General features: G+C 47.0%; 1 protein-coding gene across 2 annotated transcripts in view; it reads right to left on the bottom strand.

Annotated features, from left to right (window-relative positions):
• Positions 1–11,902, bottom strand: part of GANAB (glucosidase II alpha subunit) — a 37,679-nt gene extending 25,777 nt beyond the window's left edge. Inside the window, exons 1-6 of one of the 2 annotated variants that reach the window (XM_072984229.2) lie at positions 11,796–11,902; positions 6,846–6,947; positions 6,333–6,441; positions 5,151–5,278; positions 3,532–3,711; positions 2,450–2,515 (exon numbers count right to left, since the gene is read on the bottom strand). In XM_072984229.2, the coding sequence (XP_072840330.2) occupies positions 2,450–2,515; positions 3,532–3,711; positions 5,151–5,278; positions 6,333–6,441; positions 6,846–6,947; positions 11,796–11,821 (611 nt within the window). In that variant the 5' untranslated portion in view covers positions 11,822–11,902. The remainder of the gene's footprint in view (positions 1–2,449; positions 2,516–3,531; positions 3,712–5,150; positions 5,279–6,332; positions 6,442–6,845; positions 6,948–11,795) is intronic. The other variant, XM_072984230.2, reaches the window with a different exon arrangement.
• Between the last annotated feature and the right edge of the window lie 1,156 nt (positions 11,903–13,058).

The raw sequence follows: 13,058 nt of genomic DNA, 5'->3' as shown, positions 1-13,058 counted from the left end.
CCAGCTTGCTGGGGGGGCAATGTGTAGCCTGTATAATTAAATTGTAAACCGCCCGGAGAGTGCTTGTAGCGCTATGGGGCGGTATATAAGTCCAATAAATAAATAAATAAATAAATAAATAAACAAACAAACAAACAAACAAACCAACCAACCTATTGGCAAAGCATTATATAAGTAGGAAAGCATTCCACAAGGGAAAATGTGTTATCATCATCAACTCAGAATGGCAGAGCTGGAAGGGACCTTATGGATCATCACGTCCAGCCCCTGCCAAAGACACCTGGTGGGGAATCGAACTTCTAACCTCTGGCTCCACAGCCATAGACCTAAACCACCGAGCTATCCAGCTACAGAAGATGTCAAAGAGACCTCAAACTGAAATACAACAGAATTAAAGAGAAAAGTATGGGAATTTAATTCCCTTTCCCCAGCCTTATTCCTTTTTTATTTTGTTTCTCCTGGAGGGAGCAGAATGCACAACTGTACCTGATATACAGATTTTTTTTAATGCTTACTGTTGTCTGTGATTTATAGGCATTAATTCTCCCATATTAGGTGCCAGTAATCCAAGATTTATCACTGGGCAGACATTAAACAGCAAGGTCCGATATTCCCGTGCACCTAGAAAATCACTACCTCTCTTTTGCCCTCTCTTTTTATTTATTAATTTGTTTGCTTATTTGGAATATTTTTCCTCCCCCTCCCCCTCCCCCTTAAAAAGGACCCAAGGCGGCTGACATCATTAAAAGGCAATTATTTCAAAGCTAAAAAAACAGGAAGGATGCAATTATTAAAAAGAATCTTTCTTTCCCGGAGTTCTCTTGGGGAGCATTGGGGGGGGGGCGCAGCTCTCTTATTGAATCTAGATGGACGGGGTAAAAGCCGAAATAAATAAATAAATCTCTTGCAAGAGGGCCTGCATTGACTGCTTCCAGACAGTTTTTAAAATACAGTGGTGCCTTGCTTGACGATGTTAATTCATTCCAGCGAAATCGCTGTAGAGCAAAAACTTCGTCAAACAAAATAAAAAAGCCCATTGAAACGCATTAAAACCCGGTTAATGCGTTCGAAAGGGCTGGAAACTCACCGTCCAGCAAAGATCCTCCATAGGGGCGGCCATTTTCCATGCCTGTGCAGCAAGAAATCCGTCCCTAAGCACAGCGGGGTGGGTGGGTTGTAAAGCGAAAATCGCTAAGCAAAATCCCCCCATTTAGACCATCGTTTTGCAATTGCGATTGCAAAAACCTCATCGTAAAGCAACTTCCTCATTAAGCGAGGCAATCGTTAAGCAGGGCACGACTGTATGGATGAGCTTTCTAGTCTCTGGTTTAGGTCTCATTCACATATTTAGGTGTACCCTGAAAAAAAATCTGGAAAGGAGCCGGTCCAATCCTTTAACCACCCTATCAAACAGTTATAAGATCACACACATCAGACGAGAAAGGCTGCAATCCGGCCAAAGCATTTTAATTCCCTTCGGCATGGAATTCTTCTCTCAATTTGTAGCTGCCTCTCATTCTGCTTCAGATGTGAAACGTCTGCCTCGGACTTCCAACCGCACTCCCTGTTCCTCGTTCCTGGCTAAAGGTAAGTGTAGGAGTGTATATAGATGTGTGTGTCGGTGTGTGCATATATACAAGCCTTTATTTCTTTCCCTCTTGCAGCTGTTTCTGCCCCTGCAGCCGCTTTAGGAGCAGAGACCTGGAGCAGACACATCATCTGCCAGAGGTGGGAACCCAACGCCCCTTTCAAATGTTGCCGGATTCTCATTTTGATCCTCCTTGGCTACTAGCTATGGGAATCGGAGTCCTGTGACATGCAGGCAGGCTGTTAAGTCAACGGTACAACAAACACTGCACACAGAGGGTCCCGGGTTCAATTCTCAGACAATCTCAGGGAGAGTTAAGGAAGACTCCCAATTTGAAGCACTGAAGAATCATTGCCAGAGAAGAGTTGCTAATATTGGGCTGTGTGGACCAGCGATCTGACCAACTATATTCCTATACAGTAGGATCCTCTTATCCACTGGATCTGTATCCACTGATTCACTGATCCACAGTCTCAAAATATTTTAAAAATTGGAAGAAATATCCTTCAAATATATATTTCTAATGATGCCATTACCAGAACTGGCCATGAGAGAGAGTCTGGCTGGGTTGGGCAACTATCATCAGCATGCTGAAACGGATGCTCCACTGTGATGGAACTTCTCAAACTGACAGTCAGGTCTTCTTCGAAGGCAGCTCGAGGCCACCCTGATCTGAGGATTTTTAGGGTGGGAAGGGCAGCATTCACCCTCCAGTTCCCAAATCAAGGCACAGGGAGATAAAAAGAAAAACCAAACAACTCCCAAGCTGACGAGGAAAGGAAAGGCAGAGCCACTGTCTCTACATGGCAGGGGGAAAGGAGGAGGGGGGTTCAGAAACGGTAGCAGTAGCTGCAGATTTACCTAGAGAAAAGGTTCTTGATCCTATCCCAAATGCTAACGACCGTGCTACTAACTTTATCCGAGAAACTGGGGGGGCCGGCAAGGAGGGGGAGGCACAAACCGACAAAAACAGAAAACACAACGAGTCAGTATATGGAATCCCAGAGATGTCACACACACACGCGCCCGCCACCCCACCCCTCACCCCACCACCCCGACTCCAGCCTTGCTCCAGCCCGGTGTATTCCATGGCCAGCCGAGCTGGGCAGAAGGACGGGAGGAAAGGAAAGAAGAGGTCAACTAACAGCATTCTGCGGGGGAGGGGGGAGGCTGCTGCTTTCCCTAAAAGCAGGTTCTCGTGATGTGATGTTGACCAGATTGGGCATACTACACCTCCCATCCTCCCCAATACCACTGCTGTTTGGGGGGGGGGGTTGCAGGGCTTACAGTCAAGCCATCCGCGAGATTCCGCCCTCAAGGACATCCTCTCCTCTTGTCTAACATCCATATCCTCTTGAACTAACAAAAACTTACCTGGTGCCCCAAAGCAAAGAATTAGCCTCAATGGTTGAATCTGGATGAACTTAAGGGGACCCCCTTTTGCTGGGAGGCTGGGACTGGGAGCTATCATAAAGCCCCACCCCCTCTATAATTTATCCAATGAGAGAACTGGCTCCGCCTTCATCTTAGGAAGTGGACCAATGATCAGCCTTTCTTGGCAGCACCGCAGTGCCCTCTGCTGGGACACAAGAGGACTGCGGCTAACCTGGAAGGGCCACCTTCTGCTCCTGGAATCAGCATTTTTGATTCATAATAAATGCTGCCCTCCCGCAAAGGGAAGACCAGGGCAAGGTAGACCCACGTAATGAGCAAAGGAAATGAAGTGACCCGAAAAAAGCACCTCTCCTCTCTCTCTCTCTCTGCTTTGATATTTTTCTCATTGGCTGAAGGTCAACTGGAAACAAACCAACCTGGTACCTCCCAGCCTTTTCCCCCCCTCCCCGAAGGAATCGCCTTCCTCCTTCCGTTTTTGTTTGAGGGCGTTTTTGTGGGCCAGGGCAAGGCACCCCGGCTCTCCCCTGCCAGACAGCTCCGGTACTCACGAGTCCTTCCTCTGCCGCAGATGCTCAAAGACCAGCAGGCCCCGGGAGTTGACGCTCAGCACCAGCTCCCGCCCCTCCAGCAAGTCCATGCGGAACGGCTTGGCCGTCAGGATGAGCTTGTGGCCCCCGTCGCTCAGGGACAGCTCCACGCTGTTGTCGTCCCGACCTGTCACAGACAATCTTAGGGACGGGAAGGAAGAAAAGCAGTGTCTGGGACGAGTAAACCAAGCGGGTCGGATGTGGGGCAGGGGGAGAGAGGAGAGTCTTCTTGCCAGAAACGGGGGGAAATCTTACTTTTTGGGTCTACAACTCCACCAAATAGCAGTGCACAAGCTACACCAGTTACAGAGGGTTGCAAATTCAAAGAATCCTAGAATAATTGCATTGGAAGGGGACCTATAAGGCCATCAAGTCCAACCCCCCTGCTCAAGGCAGGAATACCAAGTCAAAGCAGATCAGAGGGTTGTCTGAATTTCTCTTGAATGCCTCCAGTGCTGGAGTGCTCACCCCCTCTCGAGGTCATGGATTCCACTGTCGTAGCGCTCTAACAGTTAAGACGTTTCTCCTGATATTCAGCTTATATCTGGCTTCCTGCAGCTTGAGCCCATGGCTGCACGTCCTGCACTCTGAGATGACGGAGAACAGATCCTGCCCCCTCCTCTGTAAATATTTCAAATATTTGAAAAGTGCCCTCCGATCTCCCCTCAGCCTTTTTCTCTCCAGGCTAAAGAGGACCAGTTCTTTCCATCTTTCCTCCCAGGGCTTGGCTTCCAGTCCCCTGATCATCCTTGTTGCCCTCCTCTGAACTTGCTCCAGTTGGTTGGCATCTTTCTCGAAGGGCAGTGTCTAAAACTGGGCTTAAGGAGGGACACTTCCGAAGCGCCACACACTTCTACATTCCCATCCAGGGATTCTGTAGACCCACAAGAGAATGTTTAGGGGCTTGGCACCACCTATTGCTTCTCTTCCAAGTCATCCTAAGAGCATGAACTCTTTCTCTGCTGGGAGTTTTTTTTATTATTATTATTATTTTTTTTGCATCTTCACATGCTGCCTTTAGTACGTTTGATGTAGAGGGACATTTCTGGGCTGGGGTGACTGTCAATCAATCCAGCACTCACTAATGCCTCTGAATTCAAAGAGAGCCCCGCCTCCCTGCTCTGTGTTCCTTTCCTCCTTCCTAGACCTGGTTGAGGCCTGTTATTGAAGGCAGTGAGTTTGCGGTCTGATCTGTTCACAACTGGAAGTGAAGAAAATTTGTTTTTGTTTTTACTACGTACGACTAACATCTCAGGAGGAGTTATTGAGATTGTAAGCACCACTTGATGGGGGCGAAAAGGGGGTGGTCTACTTGGGGGAGGGGACTTGAAGCTATTCTGCTGTGTGAATTCCCTGCACTTCTGTTGTGCAGCTAAAGGAATTTAACCCCAAAAATTCAAAACTCTGTAAACATTCTTCGCTGCTAAACACTCAAAACCTGAACACAAGCCTGACTGATCTCTTAAGGAGAGAGGCTAAAGTGAGCAACTTAACGCCCCCCCTCCTTATTTAATCAACATAACCCACCCGAACAAACGGCTGCTCGCCATAGCAGGGTGGACCACCTTCCATCCTCGTACCTGGTAGCAGGCGGGTCCTGGATTAACACATCAGGTACCTCGTAGCGGGGTTTGAGCGGATTCAGCTCATTGATCCGGATGCGGGTCATGTTGCCTTTCAAGCCGTAGACCTCCAGGAGGAGGGGGACCTGGAAAGAGAGGAGAGGCTCAAGTCTTATGATCTGGGATTAACAAATAGGTGGCCATCCGGGGGTACTGGACTGCAACTCCCATCATCCTTGGCTGTGCTGGCTGGGAAGGACGGCAGCTGGGCTCTAGAACCCCCTGCCACATGGGGTGGAGAAGACAGGGCTGGCTAGCTTCTTTTCTTTTGTCCTTCTCTCCGTAAATACAGTGGTGCCTCACTTAACGATTGCCCTGCATTACAACGAATCCGCTTTACAACGATCTTTTTGCGATCACAAAATGATGGTCTAAATGGGAGAATTTCGCTTTGCGATGATCAGTTCCCTGCTTCGGGAACCGATTCTTCGCAAAACAATGTTTTTAGAACGGTTTCAAAATGGCCACCGGTTAATTAAAATGGCTTCACACTGTGTTTAGGAATGGATTCCTCACTACACAGGCAGCAAAAATGGCCGCTGTATGGAGGATCTTCGCTGGACGGTGAGTTTTTACCCCACTGGAACGCACTGAATGGGTTTCAATGCGTTTCAATTGGGTTTTTATTTTCGCTTTACGATGTTTTTGCTTAACGGCGATTTTCCTGGAACGGATTATCGTCGTTAAGCGAGGCACCACTGTAAAAGTCTTTCTACATGATGGACCCTGGATGTTTCTGTGGGTTTGCTGCTGAATGGGGCCGAATCCCGTTTCCCGCTTCTGTTATCAATGTCCTTCATTAATTCCTTTTCTAATGTGTTTACCTTCTGACCATCTTTGTTTCTAAGGGCGTGCCCTGACTGCTCTTCACCTTCTGGGAACTCAAAACAAGACAACCAATCACAAAATCCTCTCTGGCGTAACCCAAATGGCATCACCGTTGGAAGCTACTTGCTTCAAGTTTGAAAGTCACTGGAGAAACGATCTGTTGTGTCTCCCAGTCAGGCAGCAAAAAATAAGGCCTTTGTCCACATCCTAACTTAAGGCAATTTGTCTTTGAAAGACGCATCACTGGCATGAAGCTGATCACGTGACTAACAGGTTTTGGGCCGCTAGTCAAATCCACAATAGATGATTCACCTTGTTGGCTTCATTGATGATCTGGATTTTCATAGAATCCTGGTCGAGCTGCAAGGAATCTAACAGTGCCCTGTAAGGGGAACTCCCAGGTTTCATGTTCCTCTGGCGCCTGGAGGGAGGAGAAACTACCGTTACCAGAACTTACTGCAGTTACTATCATTCCCTGCACCTTTTTTTCATGTTTTAAGACACCGCAGGATATTCCCCTCTACCCTCCATAGCCCTAAGAAGAAATGACCAGGGAGGGTAAATAAAAATCAACAATTTTTTAAAAGATCAATTTAAATCACAATTTAAATTTTGTAAAAAAATCCAATTTTTTTTACATTTAAATGGTGGGGAGGGATCCATTATTTAAACATTGTTTAAATCATATCCACCATGGTACCAGGTGCAAATGTAATTTTTAAATTACATTTAAAAAAAAACACACACACACAATCCGGAAGAAGGAAAACCTGGCAGGTGAATTGAGTATCATCTCCTCCTCCTCGATTCCCTTCTTCGACTTACTTGCAAAAGGCACTCTGATCGCATGTCTTGAAGTTGCTTCGGTCCACAGCGGAGACGGCGGCTAGGCAAAGAGCCAGCCAAGCAAGGGCTGTCGTGGTGAGCCTAATGGGAAAGAAATCATTGCTTCAGGCGAGGCAAGGATTGTTTCTGGACCCTGTGGCCACATGACAAAGAGGATTAGGCAAATTCCCAGAAGAGGATACTGAACTGTGCGATCCCCTTGGAAGAAAAATATATCTCTGCCTTGCAGATGGGATAATCAACGGGGAAGGCCACTTCTAATCCTTCTGCAAAGGATTCTGCTAGTTATGGCAAAAGGCTCCGCTCCGGAGGATCATTTTATCTCCTTAAAGCAAGGCAGTGTCTTCAAGCTTATTCCACAAGACGAACGGTCTGAAATTGCTACCTTGAAATGAAGGCAGGAAAAGGCCATAAAGAAAACTTGCCATCCCTGAAACCTTTCGTTCCAGGCCTTTAGCAGGGAACCAAGGTACAGTGGTGCCTCGCTAGACGATGATAATCTGTTCCACATTGTCTAGCGAAAAGCATTGTCTAGCAAAAACCATTTCCCCACTGGAATGCATTGAAACCTGTTTTAATGCGTTCCAATGGGGAAGAATCGTCGTTGTCTAGCGAAGATCGGCTATAGGAAAGCCGCTTTGCAAACTGCCGACCAGCTGTTTAAATCGCTATCTTGCGAAGCTTAGGTCCCGAAAACACCCGTTTTGCGAGTGTGGAGGAAGCTGTCAAAATCGTTGTCTAGCGGAAATTGGTTTGCGAAGCAGGGACCAAACATTGTCCAGCCAAATTCCCCCATAGGAATCACTGTTTTGCGAATGACTATAGCGATCACAAAAAGTCAATGTCTAGCGAAAAAACTGTAATGCAGGGTAAATGTCTAGCGAGGCACCAGTGTATAGCAGTTAGTCTTTAAGGTGCCCCAACGTTTTTGTTTTCTTAATTTTGTTTTTCATTCATTTTGACCAGATAGATCAATTCAGACATTTCCAATGATCAACCCAGCCAGCTGGCAGAGGAGGACAGGGTGGAGGAAAGAGTAGTGACCCTGTCAGAAAAGAAACTCTCGAGGTCTTTCCAAGCTCTGCTTGGCTTACAACAAACTGAAACCAAAAGTCTGAATTCATTGATTCTACCACTGGCAATCACCAGGGGCTGAAGGAATGGCAATCAAAGCCGCCTACATGTTGACTTAGAAATAACCAAACCTGCGCTCAGTTTGGGGTGTTCTATGGCACAAGCTTTTCAAAAGGGCAGCGCCTCGAAACAGGATCCGGGGGACTGACTTAGGGTCCAATCCCGATTCACGAGGCTGACATAAGGATAAAAATTAGGAGAACCACATGGGCCAAGGTGGGCTTCTCAGAGCAGCTTGAGGTTCTTTTTAAGGAGGAAGGGAGGTAGGATAAAACCAAATAAGTCGATTTAAAGAACAAACAAACGTCAGTAACCAAATAAAAGAATGTGGGGTTGTACTGTAAGTGTTGGGATCCAAATTCACCAGTCTCCACAACCTCTGCCCCCTTTCTGTTTCTCTCCACGACACCCTTCCTTGCCAGCATTTTCCCCCCTTATAAAGCACCTTTATACAATCTAAAGACCAATGTTTTAAAATGATCACAATTTTTGAAGGGTGGTGGTTTGAAGGGGCTCTCGAAACATGGCAAAGTTGCCACTATGCCTCCCCTTAGGAAACACAAGGGGACTTTCTAAAGCCCACGACTGTTCTTTCAAAGTTATTTTACAAAAACGTTTTAAACCTTTTTGGCGAAGGAGGTTCTAGAGGTGTAAACGTTTCTGGGTCCCAGCGGCTGCAGTATGGAGTCCATGGGCACGCGTTACCCCTCCCTGTCTTGTCCAATGTCCTTCAGTACTATCTGATATTGTGATTTTATCTAAATAATAGATCTTCCTGCCCATTTACCGCAAATATATATATAATGGGTAGGAATATATATATATACAAGTTTTCCCTGCATGTTTTGAATTAAGAGAGGGTTCCTTCCACTGCATCTTTCCTCCTCACGAGTTATAGGAGAGAAGGATTTTCTCCAGAGAGCTTGTGGTTTTCCAGATCTTATGATCGTCGTTAATCTATCTGGCCCCGAGTTAGATAGGCAAGATGTAGATGACCTGCATTTGTCATCAGCCTTAGCATGATGGTAGTAGTATTTCATCAACATCTGGGGGGCTGCCTTACAGACGTTCTCCTTGATTTCAAACTCTTTCCTAGCTGTATTTAAAGATAGTGGAGGCTGAACCCCGAACCCTACTCATGCAAAAGCCTGTACTCTGCCACTGAAGTACAGTTCCCCCCCCCTTAAAAATAAACTAAGATCCCAGTCCTCATGGTCTGAGTCAAGACCTGGTTTATAAAGGGTTGTAATTAGCTATGGAGGAATCATAGAACAAAGAAGCTGCTAATAAACATTGCAATAAAAGGATTGTAGTACAAAGCTACCAAGCAGTCAGAGTTTTATTTCACTGATGCGCTTAACTCAGCATTGGCTACACAGCATTGCTATGGATCCATTGCTTAACCCAACACCCTTCTGCATGCATAGCAAAACATCCTGGTGGCGGATTATGGCCCCGCTCTAGTTACAGGCAACAGATCAGCAAAGGTTTCCAAGTAATTTAAAGACAAAACAGACACCAAAGCCCTGTCTGTACCAGGCCTTTAAGAGCTTCTAACAGGAAGCAGCTTGGAGGGTTTGTGTAGAGCGGGATACTCTGATCTGTTTGTTTTTTTAACCAATAACATCCACAGTCTAGTTCCAACTTTAGATCTTTCCACATTTTCTCCGGGGGAAGGGACTTGAACGATCAAAGAACATCAAGATCAGGCTTAGCCACGTGTTTGTAGGAGTTCAGCGACAAATCGTGGCTTTTATCAGCCTAGAGCAGGAATGAGAAGTATGAGCACACAGCGGATGCAAAGGGCGGACTTATCCTAAGTCCCCTGGTGCAAAGGTCAGTTGTAGCTTCTCCGTGTGTGCTTGTGTGCTTGTGTGTGTGCGTGTGTGTGTGTTTGTGTGTGTGCTACGACCGAGTCATCTCTAAGAAGCAAAGCAGAAGCCTCAGGGGCGGGAGCAGAGTGCCCAGGACCTCCCAGCCTACAGAACACCAGGTTTTGAAATCATTAGAAAAAGGCTTTATAAGTGGTCAATGCCAAATGTGAAAATCTTCCTCTTTTTTTTGCCTCCCTTCTCAAAATACACTCCTCGAGGTGGGAGCCTTTCCCTCCCTTATTCCCTCTCAAATTGTTCTGTACGGCAACATACAAACACAGACACGTGTTCTGTGATACCAGAGTGACAGAGAATCTCTGGCCACCAGATGCTACTGGACTACAACCCCCATGCTTGAGGAGCTCTGGCCATGGGGTAATGGGGCTGATGGGGTAAGTAGTTCCAGAACATCTGATGAGGTCACAGGCTTCCCACCCCTGGAACAAATGCAACATAAAACAACAAAATAAATTAATTACATAGGGAAAGCAACCGCCACCATGCCAACATTTAGTACTAAAAACTATAAATTGGGAAAGATCGTATAAGGGTTTTTTTATCTGATGATCTGGAAGGTCAACAGGCATCTATCTACACATATTCAAAGTGTAAGATCTACAGCAACTAGCACGCACAGGAGTCTACAAACTGCAGTCTTTTTTCCATGCAAAGCAAGTTTCTAGCTCTCATGAAGGCAGAGAAAGACATTCATGTGAACCTCCCTGAGCACCAAACAATTTTTAAAAATTCTAAAAACATCAGCACTGAACTTCTTAATGAATAACCATTGTGCAAAAAATACGGGGAAATTGGCCACTTGTGTTCCAAATCACCGTTCAGCTGCAGATCTACTTCATAGATCTGTTTGGGGGGAAATCTCTTGAACCCCCGCCGAAAAATGAAAATGTTGACCATGGGCCTCATCATGATGATCTAATTGTGAAGGTGGACATCATGAGAACCAAGCCCTCCAAGTGTAAAAACAAAGCTCATGGAAGTTGGGGAGGAAAAGAAGAAGAGGAACATTGGAAAGTAATGAGGAAAAGGAAGCAACGAGAAGAAAGTAGCAAATGGACCAATGAGAGAATTCACCAAGATGTAAGAAAGAGATTGTGCCAGCTACACAGCACACTCTGGGGTATGCAATTAATGGAAGAGTGCAGGGAAATGGAGGAAAAGGAAACCTCCATGTTGAACAGCAGTTTCTCTCTTCCTCCAGCAACAGGTTCAAACACCGGGAGAATGAATGCCTTCAAGAGTTTCCTTGGGAGCCTCTGACGGCCAACCACTGCAAACAGGTTGTCGGTCTCTAGACCCATGAAGTGACGAGGACAAACTCAGAAAGGAGAGGCTGGGCCACAGGAACAACTATCAGCCCTGATGTGCCAATGTAGAACCTCCAGTGTTCAGGAGCAGTGTATCTTTGAGCTGCAGGAAACTAAAAAGAGCGAGGAAAGCGGAGAGCTCGGCTGTGCCCATGGTGGGCAACAGGAAGATGGGGAAGGAGACAACTTCGGAGTGTGATTGCCCCACACATACATAACACACACGAGGCACTCTGTTTATGCTCTTGCGAGGTCTGGGAAGGGGCTAAAAAAGAGGAATCTACAATCCTGGGGGTGGGTGGGAAGAAGAGGCAAGGGAGACGAGCTGACTGGGGGTGAGGGGTCTGATCCTGCATGGGGGGGCACCCCAGGGGGGCAAGGGGGAGCCAGACCACAAGGGGTTAATGGAGGTGTTGGGGGAAACTGAGGCAAGGGTGGGGGGAGACTAAGAGAGGGGCGGCTTCCCACCAATTAAAGGCCAATTAAGAAGAAATAAAGGGTCTTTGGTGAGGAAGGGGAGCCATTTCAGGGATAAAATGCCCCCCAAACCCTCCTCACAGTCGCTCCCTCCCTCCCGCGGGGAGCCTCGCTCTCACCTCCCTGTTGCCGCCGCGGCCGCCATCTTGGTTCTTCCTCGGCCCCGCCCCCGCGCCGCTGCTATTGGCTCGGCGCCTCCTCCGGGCCGAGCACCCCGTTGGCTGCCTCGGAATGAGCCCGCCTCTCCTGGAGACTCCGAGAGCGCCGGACCCTCCTACTCCCGTGATTCCTTGGGAGCCAACGCTCGCGCGGAGGGAGGGGGGGAAGAGAAGGGGGCGGGGCTGAGGCGGACCGGAAGCTTCATGGCTCCAATTTCCGGTTCGGGGGGAGGGACTACTCTCGGACGCTTGGGTTCTTTTGAGATGAAAGCAGAGACTATGAGCCTTTATTGGGAAATTAAAAATATCCCCTCCTTTTCCTGCCTAAGACAAAAGGAGATTCCCCCCACACACACTATGACCACACGAGGCCTCCCAATTTTAACATTTTATTATTTTTAGTATTAAACATGGCCCTCCTTCTGTGGCTTCACCAACACATCCATAGGCATCCTTCAGTCTCAAGAGACTATGGTAACATACTCTGAATCGAGAAGTGTCCTCTCCAGAGCATGAAGCCTGGGTAAAGAAATATGGAGGATAGGTTGTTACCCAAGCAGCAGATCCCCCCTCTCCACGCTGCTGAAATGGTCCAATGGAAAGGCAAGAGCCAATACAAGTGGTTCCAGCAACGTCACAGGAGTTGGCAGAACGACATGAACTGCCTTCGGGCCTCCAGCTCCAGATTTTGCCTCGAGGTTAACTCCTGAAGCCTTTTCCATCAGTGGATAGAGCCACAAGGCAGTGGAGGTTTGAAATTGGAGTTTTCCTTCTCCTAGATGGGCTGCCTTCCAAGGCTGACGAGCCCCACCTACCCGGCCTGCTCTTTAATAGTGCAGAAGTATGATCCAACCCTTAAAGTGTCTGATAGTGACTTTATTCAATTTTTGTCTACACATGACATTATACTCCTTCAAGAAACTTGGTCCTTATCTCCACCTTATATCTCAGGGTTTACCACCTACCATTTACCTGCCTATAAAACTAAGTCAAAGGGCCGCCCCGTGAAGGCCTTTCTTGTGTTTTTAATTCTTCCCTTCCTTTCTTTGTTCTTTTGCCTGAGACCCATTCTTCATACTTTCAATTTTTTTTACTTCCTCTTAAGGATCTAAAGATTTTACTATTTAACATTTACATTCCCCCTCCTACCGTTTTATCATCGTCCCTCTGGGTTGTTCTAGCAGAACTTCTCTTGAACTATTCTATTGCCTATCCTTCTGCCCA

This window comes from Pogona vitticeps, chromosome 15, assembly GCF_051106095.1.
Source record: "Pogona vitticeps strain Pit_001003342236 chromosome 15, PviZW2.1, whole genome shotgun sequence".
Lineage (NCBI taxonomy): Eukaryota > Metazoa > Chordata > Lepidosauria > Squamata > Agamidae > Pogona > Pogona vitticeps.
Note: the sequence above shows the minus strand (reverse complement) of the source record. Positions and strands in the feature narration are given on the sequence as shown.